This window comes from Maniola jurtina, chromosome 7 (genome assembly GCF_905333055.1).
Source record: "Maniola jurtina chromosome 7, ilManJurt1.1, whole genome shotgun sequence".
Lineage (NCBI taxonomy): Eukaryota > Metazoa > Arthropoda > Insecta > Lepidoptera > Nymphalidae > Maniola > Maniola jurtina.
This window is the reverse complement of record NC_060035.1, coordinates 8,231,060-8,244,219: the sequence shown is the minus strand read 5'-3', so window position 1 is coordinate 8,244,219 and position 13,160 is coordinate 8,231,060. Positions and strand designations below refer to the sequence as shown.

The 13,160-nt window shown below is 35.0% G+C and overlaps 1 protein-coding gene across 3 annotated transcripts in view; it reads left to right on the top strand.

The window, feature by feature from the left end:
- LOC123866592 overlaps window positions 1–13,160 on the top strand; it is a 50,826-nt gene that overhangs the window by 29,261 nt on the left and 8,405 nt on the right. For all 3 annotated transcript variants that reach the window (XR_006796228.1, XM_045908242.1, XM_045908243.1), the window contains one exon: window positions 12,661–12,826. Coding sequence is in view for 2 of the 3 variants with exons in the window: in XM_045908242.1 (XP_045764198.1) it covers window positions 12,661–12,826 (166 nt within the window). In the remaining variant the exon portion in view is untranslated. The remainder of the gene's footprint in view (window positions 1–12,660; window positions 12,827–13,160) is intronic.

Below are 13,160 nucleotides of genomic sequence, written 5' to 3'. Positions count from 1 at the left end.
TCCACTTGGTATAGTTATCTTACTTTGGAAATTGAAACTTTTTTTTTAATGAGATAACAAATTCACGGTTTTCGGATTTATTCCTTTATTTGTGCTATAAGATCTACTCTACCTACCTACCAAATTTCATGATTCTAAGTCAACGGGAAGTACCCTATGGGGTTTCTTGACAGACACGACGGACGGACGGACGGATAAAGAGACAGCAAAGTGATCCTGTAAGGGTTCCGTTTTTCCTTTTGAGGTACGGAACCCTAAAAAGCATTTTACAGCAAAATTTAAATATGGCTAAGCAAAAAGACTAATTTAATTTTAAAATAATTTTATTTAAAAATACAATTTTACTTATTTAGAGATTTTATGTCAGATTGACTACGAAGTTACAAAACTACTAAGCGTAGGTTGCGCACGTATCTACCTACTATGCGTATCATAATAATCAGGCAACTTTACATTTATTATTCAAAGGCACAACATATTATAAAGGAGCAATAGTTATATTTGCCTTAGATAAATAAAACATAGACAATAATTGCTGCTTCATACATAATTATAACATAAGACGCCTTAAGATTTTATATCAACCTTACCTACAAATGCCTCTGACTTATCTAAAAGTTCAAATTAAGCCCCAATTTTGATATAAAATGAATGTTTAGTAAACAAAAGTAACACCTACAGTAAGACACCGTGTATTTCCAAATACCAACACTTATATTATAGGTATTCGTACTTACGAGCCATCAATGCCTCTCGAACACAATAATTCATAACCCATGTTAACCCAAAAAGGGAACACTCTCAGACTTCAGTTGTAACTGAAGTGGTTCAGGTGGAACAGTTCAATGGCTGTGAATGTGGTAATCTGAAGATTATGAAGCATAACTTAAAAATCTTTTGGTAAGCAAATACTCAACACCACAAAAATTATTTCTGTACTTTACAAAGACGACATAACTGTCTTATCTATTTATAGTTTATTTTCTTTTTAACTTCGGGAAGACTTAGTACAAGTATAGTATATTACTAAGTATCAATTTTATATATTCTGTTTCAATCTTACATAATTCGTATTTAAGGTAAACGTGCATACAAAACTCGCTATCACGTAGGTACCAACTCAACTTGTGCAGTTAACGCTTACAATTTATTTTAGTTACGCCCAAATCTATACCAATCTAAGCGGGTCACGAAGTTTACGTAAACCGGCGACAAGGTTTGACTCACCTTAGCATTAAGTATCGTCAAACTCCGTGGGTGAAAGCGACCAGTTAGTATCCTTCTCGATGTGGCCTGGTAGGTATGTACATTTCCGCAAAACATCATGGGATGCAAGATTTCACATTCTTAAATCATTTAATTGCTAATCCAAGCGTCTGAGTAGAAACAAGTAAGGAACGCGGCACAGGTGACGGGAAGTTTACCTACTTGTAATTGACCATAAAAGCATTTTATTCGTAGACTCGTCCTCCTCCACCAATATTTAATGCGCAAATGGAATGCACTTGACTTCGCTATATTTGAAACGGTTACGTTTATTAAGTAAATAAATAGTGTCATCATCATCATCGACACATCGCTGGCTCACTACTGAGCACTTGTCTCCTGTCTGAATGGGAATGGTTTGGCCATAGTCGACCACGCTGGCTAAGTTCTCATTTGCAGACCACACCTTTGAGAACATTTTGGAGAACTCTCAGGCATGCAGGTTTCTCACGATGTTTTCCTCCACAGATAAAGCAAGTGATATTTAATTACTTAAAACACACATAGCTTCGAAAAGTTAGAGGCGCGTGCCCGAGATCGAACCCCGACCTCCTGAAAAGGAGGCGGAAATCTTAACCAATAGCTTACATTACTAATGGTTTATTATAAATCCGACAAACCTGCCTTATACCACTAACTACGTAGGTATTTTTACCCATACCGCATTCATCATAACTTATAATTTCATCGTCAAACGCAAACTTTGCTCAACAAAGAATATCTCTGACTTCCGCCTAATTAATTCTTGTGCTAATGTTTATGTAGGATCTAATCGACAATCATACTCCATTTTCCAATTAGTTTTAACATCGACGTGTGAAATAATATTAATATTAGGTATGCCCTAGTAGGTCTACGCAAAACAATACGCAGTTTGCTTTCATAGTTGTAGGTATCTTACATGAAATAATAAACCTACCGAAGTTAGATTAAGTAAACTTAAGTTACTTAAGGTATTATAATATTAAAAGATCATACTCGTAGATAAGGGGTATTAAAAATCCCGTGGGAATTTTTTGGTTTTCCAGGATAAAAAGTATGTCTAATGTCCGTCTTTAGTTACTCGTATATAAGCTATCTGTGTATTTAGTAGACGAGGCTCGCAACTCTATTCATGTTGTTTTTCAAAAATCCCGAAGGAACTGTTTCATTTTTTAGTACCAAAATTAGCCTAAGCCCTTAATAATAATAAACCCGGGACGGAAAATAACTCTGTACCTTTCGTCAGAATCGATTGAACGGATGGACCATGAAAAGCGAGTGGACAGACAGACATACTTTTTCATTTATAATATTTTGGTATGGATTAGCCAAGTTCTATAATAGTTGTGTGCCTGTTACATGGACAATTATTACGTAATGATGTTAATGACAAGAAAAGATAATGTAACAACAAAGACTTAATCATTGTTATGTCCACTTAGACTTCAGATAGAAAGTGCATTCCTTACAAATGGGTTGTGCAAAAAAAATGTGTTACAATAGGTACATAAAATATACATACATTGTTTTTAGTGTTCCGTAACTCAAAAGGAAAAACGGAACCCTTATAGGATCACTTCGTTGTCTGTCTATCTGTCTGTCTATCCGTCCGTCCATCGTGTCTGTCAAGAAAACCTACAGGTTTACCTACTACCTAATAGGGTACTTCCTGTTGACCTAGAATCATGGGCAGGTAGGTAGGTCTTAAAGCACCGGTAAATCCGAAAACTGTGAATTTGTGATTACATAATTAAAAAATAATCAAAATGTGTTCAAAATAAGATTACTATACAAAATGGGGTATCATATGAAAAGGCTTTACTTGTACATTCTAAAACAGATTTTTATTTATTTTTATTCATAATATTTTTTGATTTATCGTGCAAAATGTCAGAAAAAAACCCGAGTACGGAACCTTTGGTGCGCGAGTCTGACTCGCACTTGGCACTTTTATTGGGTTTCCGATTGGACATGTAGGGCTTGTTTTAAACAATGCGTGCGCGCATATTTTCTCATGTGACCGTTCACGTGATTTGTATCTCAAACACAATGTTCTTAAATATCACGAAACGTTATCCGCTCTAACATTCCTCGGTGACCATTTAAAAGTCTATCTTAAGTCTAAATCTGTAAATAATTCATTAAATGCAGTTATATTTTATATGTTGCAAGAAATTAGCAATTGGGAACAAAATGGAGTAGGTTGACGATAAAAACTATTCCTTTCAAAAGTCACGCTTTTAAACCAGACAGATCGTTGATTTGCGACCTAAAAACGCAAGACTTCAATAAATAATAATAACCAGTATGGAAGAAAAAGTATTTGGTTGGTAGAAACTAATATCTACGCCTGTGGTCTTTTAGATTTTTCTAAAAATATGTAGTTTTAAAATTAAAGGGGCTCAAAGACTTGTATGTGAATTTTTAAGAACGCGTAACTTTGAAACTGAATCTTTTAACATAAATCTGGAAAACCACAGGTATAGATATTAGTTTCTAGAATATGTCTGCAAAATTTCATGTACTTTGGTTGCTTTTAATATTCAAATGAAATTGGAACTACGTTTGTATGGAGCGAGTGACGGAGAGACCCCTCTTAAGGAGATATGGATCTCACGTGGGCACACAATCAGTACCGTGACATTTAAGTAGATAGATAGATAGAGAGTCACGTAATTTATGTAAGATGTAAATGACCTAAAAGTTAGTTTAAAAAAAATTATTGTAAACAATCAGTACCCATTATAAATCCAAAATTGTGTTCATTTGTTGGGTCTTCAATCACATCGCTATGGATTGACGTGATTTGGCTATAGGTAAAGACCCGAAAGTGGCATAGATTAATTTTTATACTGGAAAAACAAAAAGTTCCTTACGGGATTTTAGAAAAAACCGCGGGCATCATCAGTAGTTAATTTTTTTTTTATGTATAGGTAGATACTTATTTTTTAAAGATATTGCTAAAAAGTTCGTAAATAATTTGATGAAATGTAAGTTTGTGTTAATTGGTCATCTGGAAAGTCGTACTCATTAAAATCATGTAGGTATCATGCAATTAAATAAGTGCATTTAAAATACAATAAAAAAATTGAAAGCCTACGTTTTGTTACAAGCCGTTTCCAAACTAACAAAAGACAAGCAAAATGCTTACATAATTCATAACAATATCTTTAAAGAAAATCACGTACGCTATTTCATTTAGGTTACGCATAATCTGTAATGTTGGCAGCGTTGCATTCAGTTACTTATTACTTACGTCAGATGCTTTCATCGCGTGAGAACCTTCGCCTTTGTGAGCATTCATTCGCGCATCACTTTCGTTGTTTCCGGAAAAGTTTTTAACTGGAGCAATTACAAATATTTTCATAAATATTTTATTCGAATATACGTAATGATATCGATCTAGTTCTTCTTAAGCCATTGAATGAATAGTGAATACTCATGTGTAACCGATTGATATATTTGCAATTTATTCAGATTAGTTGATTTTATCTGATTTCAATCGCTCAAGAACCAAAAACATTTAGGTAAGTAAACCTACTTATTTGTAATAACGAGTAGTCATTATTCAAAGGACTTGGAAAGTAGCGTAGTCGTAACTAAGCGTATGAACGAACTTGCAAACAAACAAACACTTTTGATAATAAAACTTGTAAAGATAATGATAGTTTTATTTGCTTTAATATGGGTAGGTACAAGAAAAAGTACAGTACAGACTTCCAACATATTCTATTATTTCAACATGCACATATAAATTAAAATTAAACATCATTTACAATTATTTTTATAAGTAGTACTTATTTTAAAGCCTTCATGTATAATACTCAATCTCTACTTCCGTCGTTACATAATAATATTTTACTTTACTAACAATAATAGTGTACCGAAGGTTCCGGTCATAGGTCATCTGCACTATGACAACAAGTTTATGCACCTATTGGTGAAAGTTTCGCATCCAATACACACAAGAAAAAGACGAGTTTTTAAACATATATTATTTTTAAGCTCACTGATATTAGTATTTGATACTGAGCTAAATAAATTTATTTTTACTAGGTTTTGAAGCAAATAAGAACAACGTATAGATTGATCCGTACGTGTTTATATTCAGCACTGAAAATCGTCACAGAAACGGAGACGCCATTTTTGCAAGATCTACCATAGCCACTCACTATCCCATAGTCTGATAGTGTACTCGATAAACATTACTTACAAGGTTAGTACATTAGTGCGTGCAATGCGGATTTGCGCATTTTGAGCCCACACAGATACGTGGGCAGCGCCCACAACACGAAGGACATGGTCCAATGAAACTGGAGACATAGCACCTACCTGCAGAATAATGTACAAACGAACTTCGAAATATTTCAACTACCTGAATGATTACACGCCTACCTATATAGCCGGTAATCTCATATCTTAATGTCCCCATCATGGTCTTAGTAATTAGTCATGAGAACTAAATTTTAGGACTGAATAATTGGGACATTATAAGAAGGTATGTGTGGGTACGGAGAAAAAACACCCAAAAAACCGACACAAACACCAACGCGGAAGCGTAAAATTATGCTTGCAGATGTCCGCAATTTTGTCTTCGTAATTTTACATACTTCTGATTTAGTTAAAACGTTATTTCTATAATTCATATACATAATAAATATCTACCTTAGGTATGTCCATCAAACCAGTGAAAATAGAAAACTATTGTTAAAAAATCCTGGGAACTGATGAGCCTAGCTACTGTAATACGGATAACTGTATTCCTATCAGATGCTCGTGCTTCTTGTACAAGATAAGTAGGACATCACTATTTGCATTATAGTTCGTGCATCGGCGGAATGCAGTAAAGGAAGACAACCTATGTGAACTGTGTGACGTAAATTGCATAGAAACCCATTACGTCGCCCATATCGGCTACAGTCGCCGGTCTATTTCATATCCATTTACGGTTATCGCTGTACCGCTGTATGCTGTATCCATGAATCACGGGACATTGCCAACATCGTCATAGATCGTGACTTTTGTGAATGGTCAAAAAAGACTAGTTACCTAGTGTTGAAATACTCGGAAAGTTCCGTTTGAGTATTTCATTGCGTAACACTAAGTGCAAAAAAACAGGAACTAAGTGCAAATTAAATACAACATAGCATTTTTACGTTCCTGAATTCCGAGATCAACGTTTTTTTTTTTGCTGCTCAGTAGTTAAACGGCGATGGGTTGGAATGATAATGAATAAAACATGTTTTAGTAAATTATGGTTATATTTCAAGGGTTCGCAGAAACTTCAACAGGTACAGGCTTAGGAACGACGGGAAGGTGGGCTCCCTCCATTTTAGCACCACCTAACCCAGCGCTGTACTTTGTGACATAAGTCTTGCCGTCGTCACCGACGTATGATACTTCTCCTTCAGTGACTAACACATGCCCACTGCCATCAAGAGAAGGTACGAGACGTCCGCGTTCCGTAACAATGGTTCCTTCCGCTGTTACATACCGCAGCTCATACTGCCCGAATTCATCGTGCACCTCCATGTGCTCAAGCGCCGGTAGAGCACGAACAGCAGCTAACTTATCACTGTTTTCAGATGGGGCGGCTGATGCCACGGCGATTAGGCAAAGGCTTACCAAAAGCTGAAATTAAAAACAACATTAGATACTCATAATTATCATTGTTTTGCTTGATAGAAAGGCGAAGTTTGTGTGTATGTATGTATATGTTTGTTACTCCTTCACGCCAAAACTGCTGGACGGATTTGGCTGAAATTTGAAATGGAGATAGATAATTAGCACATAGGCTACTTTTATCTCGGAAAATGAACGAGTTCCCACGGGATTTCGAAAAACCTAAATCCACACGGACGAAGTAGCGGGCATCAGCTAGTTTATAGAATCCATCAAAGTTACGAATCAGTTAGTTAACATAACCTACGTTGTAGGAAATACGGATAGAAAAAGTTTTTGCAAATAGGTTAGATACTGTTTAATGGACATAGTTGACTTTATATGTAGTACTCATAATACTTATAATATACATAATTAGAATTAATAAGAATAAATCAGTTGTTCAAAAAAAAAAAAAAAAAATTAGACAGTAAAATCATACTCACCAGCTTCATTTTTGCAGGGCAGGGCAGGGCTAGTGCAAGGGTGAAGATGTGTTTAGAATAATTGCAGTTTACAAACTGATATCGAATCAATGGAACGTATTGCTTTTAAAGGTCCTAATGAAATTAGTGTAATTGAGTTGCTTATAAGATTGAGAAACTAAATATTAAAATGCAATTTGCGTAATGATTACCTAGTTGTCAAATTAATGCAGTCGAATAGACCGCATTTTTTTAATATTGCACTATTACGAGTATCTACATGTTTTTGTAGATCAACAAAACTTGTTAAATATTTCATTAAAAACTTCTAAGTAACCCTTGAAAAAATTGCGAGCTCCTAATTCTGATATTTATATTTTAAGCTTCTTAAAAATAAAAAAATGATAGGCACAGCATGTTATTTTGCGAGCAATATGAAAATTAAAAACTGTTATAGGGCTTAGAGTCTAAGGAACCATAGTGTCGATTTAAAAGAAAATTTAAATATATATTTTTTTGTTAAATATCATAGGGATATAGGTTAGTACCTATTTTTCAACTCGAATTCGCCCTTATTTATTGTATTTCCATCTTGACATAATGGAGAAAACTTTACTTTTCGCATAGTAATTACCAAATATTTTAAAGCCCTGTTCAAAACATACCTATACACATTTGGTTACAAGTTTAGAAGCCGTTTTTCTTTTTATTTCATTGAACCGAAACGCCTAAAAACTTCGCAGTTCCTAAGTTGTTACCATTCGTTAGTTAGTTCTAAGGCGCCAATATAACTAAGAGAAAAACAAAGACTTTTTAACTTTTTATGTGAAACAGTTTTATGTAAAAATGTAGGTAATTACAGTTAAAATAATACCTAATAAAGGGTTGTACCTAAGTATACCTACCCTAGGCTTAAGTTGGTATGGTACTTAAGGTCACTTATAGTTATCATAGTTTACAATAAAATCAATCACTCTTAAAGATTTTCAATTAAAAAATATTTTGCCGACAGATTAAAAGTCGCTAATTTGTATTCACAGATATATGCATGGTCCCTACGTAACAATAGCACGTCCATACCAATATGTATTTTTATTCTTGACCATGGAAAAGTTATGGAGAACAGTGGTCACGGTTAAAAATAAAACAAACACTGTACAAGGGTTAACATTAGATGAACTTAACGCGTAGTTTTTATTTAAAAAAAAAATTTAAAAGATGTTCTATGTGACTCATTATACAGGGACAATAATAATGTTAATTCCGTCGCTGAGTAATTATAATTTCAGCTCTAGTATAAACTAAGGCAAGTATTACGCAGTAAAACAGGTACAAGGTCCTTAAAAGGAAGACTAATTGACAGATACAAAGTTCGTGTCCATTTCATTAGTTTCGAAACAAAATAACTTTTGTAATCGAGTGCCGTAATACCTGATCATAATACGATTTCCGGATAGAATTTCTCTGCTAATTATTCCACGGATACTTACTATTATGAAATTATTATAAACTGACAACACCAAATATGCTCACAATTATTATACATGCACAAGAAGTATTAATTAACCTAATACACAATACGATACGAGTTACTTTTGTACATACCTATCATCATCACTAGCCTATTTGTGTCCACTGCTGGATATTTCAGCGACCTATACAGATTATACCTACTATCCAATTATCCATACTTACAGAAAGTTAATTTCTCCTTTTCGCGCCTGCTCCTTGATGGTGGTCATAATCCCCTATCTTCCAGCAAACAGACAAATATACTAAGTTGGCTGTATCAGTCCATTTCCATGCTTTTTAGGCCACGATTGACTTAGGTGCTTCTTCTTCACGCAGCTCTATTCCTATTTTATAGGACTAGAAAAGTTTGTTGTTATACCTACTTATTACCACTCTCTGGCTCACTTAAAAATTCCTTAGCCATTCAACCTAACCTAGGCATGAAGCCTTAAGGCATAGGTAGTTTAGGCTATACAGCGAACGTTAGGTAGTAATAATTCTTTGCATTGGTAGGTATATCACTACCCATATTATAAATGCGACAGTGTGTTTGTTTGTTGGTTTGTCCTTCAATCACGCCTCAACGTAACAACGGATTGACTTGATGTTTTACCTAAATATTGTTGAAGACCTAGAAAGTGACATGACCTACTTTTTATCCAGGAAAATCAAAGAGTTCCCATGGGTTTTTTGAAAATTTAAATCCACGGGAATGAAGTCGCGGGCATTAGCTAGTCTATAATAATGATGACGATTTCAGATCTGAAAAGCTTTGAGAACAATGTACGATGGTGTCTATGAGCCAATAAAATAAACAAAAGCGTAGATAAACCAATTAATTTATACGTGATCTCATTCTGAGTTGTTACGATTAAAATATTTGCATGGTAGGTACATAATCTATCATTGCGTATGTTAATCAACAATTTTATAAAAGCAAACTTTATAAGATTACGTATTTGTCCATGTCGGCCAAAACCGATGCCATACAGGAACCAACAAAAGCTGTGTTTGGTTTATACCACACCTATTTAGATTTACCCAGCTGCCAAGGTTCCTTAAGCCAGTTTACGTTCCTTTAGAATCAGATTATAACAATAAATTAAGCATGTTGATGATAATAATCACCTTTCTATCAGGTCGTAGTCAAGTGATAATTTATGAGTGTGTTCACGGCACATCCGTTTAATCGATTTTGACGTTTGGTACAGATATAGCTTGCACTCCAGCCCGGCTAGCATGGGCAGTAGATAAAAATTATATCCCCGATTATATCCACTGATTTCTATGACATCAGTGGATATAATCGGGGGATACAATTTTTATCTACTGCCCATGCTAGCCGGGCTGGGATGGGCATAGGCTACTTTTTTGTCCCAGACAATCGAAGAGTTCGGATTCTTAAAAAGCCTAAATCTACGCAGTGCGTAGATTTAGTACGCAGGTACGAAGTCACGGGCTTCATCTAGTATCTAAATATTTGTACATTCGTTCACGCATTGTAGTGTCAGCTAATCTGACATGCGCTGGTGTTTCCGCGTAGGTCCTTAGTTATCGGCCCACGTTTTGTTCCCGAGGTTGCACCATTACCTCGTATGCTGATGTACCTACCTATTATTATTCTAGGAGACAAGTCATGTGTAGGGCTATAGTATGTGCATTTATCAACATTAATCTTCAAGTCTTCCTAGTACAATAGTTAAAACTAGGTCAAGTAGGCCAATTTGCAAAAGTCTACAATCTAACAATGGTAATGGTGAATTTTATGATTTTTTTTTAATTCATTTAGATCAACAGTACCTAACTTTTATGCTACGTCTATGACTACCACCACCGGTTCAGAATTATACTGAGAAGAGCCGGTAAGAAACTCAGTATCATAAAATTACAATATTATTATCAATGTAAAAGGTAAAACCAACTGTAGTTTTTGTGGCGCTGAATGTAACAAAAACTCTCTGTATTTTTTAATGTCAATAATAATAAATAAAATAAAATAAATATGGCAAAAAAAAAAATGTACTACACCATCTCGTGTAAGAAGTAGGTATGAGAGTTAGAAAAAGAGACAACGCACTGCTGTGATAACTAATATTTCAAAGCTAGGAGGTTGTAGCTATACTTATCAGATAACCCTACATCTCAATATTCCAGCAATCTATCAACATAAATTTTCCTCTCGAAGTGATTAATTCGTCCAAGTTTCCTCGTGATATGCAAGTCGAATTAAAAGACCTTCAAGAAACCCCTGTTACTTATTAAATAAGTACAAAGTTCTGAAACAAATAAAAAATCTCATTAACAGACCATGTGTCAGTGTGCACTGTACCGGTCTGAAATTAAAAACTGTTTCATTACTTCATCGTGACCTTCGAGGCCTACTTAACATCTAGCTATTGTTCGACAAAGTGTTGGTTCCGTGCGTCACTGATTCGTGACTTTACCATTGTTTTTTCACATACCTAATGCCCTATTTTACGGGTAGTGCACAACGCGAGAAGACTGCACCCACAAAAACACCGTAATGGGCATAAGAACAAAAATTGCGTGCGTGTTTTTAGGGTTCCGTACCTTTAAAGGAAAAACGGAACCCTTATAGGATCACTTTGTTGTCTGTCTGTCTGTCTGTCTGTCAAGAAACCGATAGGGTACTTCCCGTTGACCTAGAATCATGAAATTTGGCGGGTAGGTAGGTCTTATAACACAAGTACAGTAATAAACCAAAAACCCCGAATTTGTGGTTACCTACATCATTTAAAATAATTAAAATGTGTTTTAATTTTCAAAGTAAGATAACTATACCAAGTGGGATATCATATGAAAGGGCTTTACCTGTGCGTTCTAAAACAGATTTTTATTTATTTTTATTTGTTGATTTATCGTGCAAAATGTTGGAAAAAATACCCGAGTAAGGAACCCTCAGTGGACGAGTCTGACTCGCACTTGGCCGGTTTTTTTTATATTAGAACCTCCTTACATCCTTAATCGTAAATGTTTTAGCTCGTTCGTCAATTTTATCAAAGCTACCAGAATTTGTTATCCTTGACACAATGAGTTAAGTAATTTTGTTAAACAATCCCCAATCCCACGTTCGTCAGACATGAGATTCGTGAAACTGAGATCACATGATATCCTGCAATACTAATTTATTTAAAGCATTGGTATTATAAGAAAACTAAGTTAGATACTTTAAATAAAATATCAAGTATTACTTTTAGTTTTTTCAACAGCCATAGATCGTCACCACGTTGTAGATTTCAGAGCGGTCTCTCCGTCACTCGCTCCATACAAACGTAGTTCGTATCTTATTGGAATACTAACCAATCATACTCAATGGAATTTTGTAGAAACGTTCCGGGAACTAATATCTATGTCGGTGGTTTTCTAGATTTCCGTTTCAAAGTTACGCGTTCTTAAAAATTCACATACAAATCTTTGAGCCCTAATTTTAAAACTACATATTTTTAGAAAAATCTAAAACACCATAGGCACAGATATCTAGACAGGTTTTTTGAATATTCTGCAAAATTTCATGGACTTTGGTTGCTTAATATTCAAATGAAATTGGGACTACGATTGTATGGAGTAAGTGACGGAGAGAGCCCTGATCTTTCGCCAAACGCCACATTGCAAAGTTCAAAATCACAAACAATATTTTAAATAATGCCAGCGACCTACCACGCGTTGGCTTTTAATTAATAATAATTTTATTTATTTTCATGCGAACAAGTGAAACCTAAAACACATACATTAGTTTTGGTCGAAAATTATAATGAGAATTTCATCATCGCTAACCATAAGTTTTATTCAACAGATGTGCGCTTACAGCGCGTTAGCAGCGTTGGACAGCTACAGTGCCCAGCAGGACCCAGACCAATTCCACATACAGACCGACGAGGATGACGAAAGATACTTCCTCTACCAAACACACAACGGACAGTATCGCAAAGAAAGACGTCTGAAAGATGGATCAGTTGTTGGTAATTACATTTTTCCTCTAAATATCGCAAAAATTCACAATTCGCATTTCTTCATGCACTGACTTAATTTTATCGCTGAACATCAGAGTGGATTTCTGTGTGATTTTCACTATCATTGCAAACCTTGACGAAAAAGTTTTGTGCAAAATCAGGCAAAATCATGGACGACCTATTATCCAATATCAGTCTCAAGTTTATATATATTTCTTGAGGAAATTATGCTCAGTTATCTTTTCTACCTTGTGCATTGTCTATGAAAACAATAAAGCAAATCTGTGTGCTTATAACACAAGTATCAGAAATATGGTAGGTGCTTACGATACCCGAGCAAAAT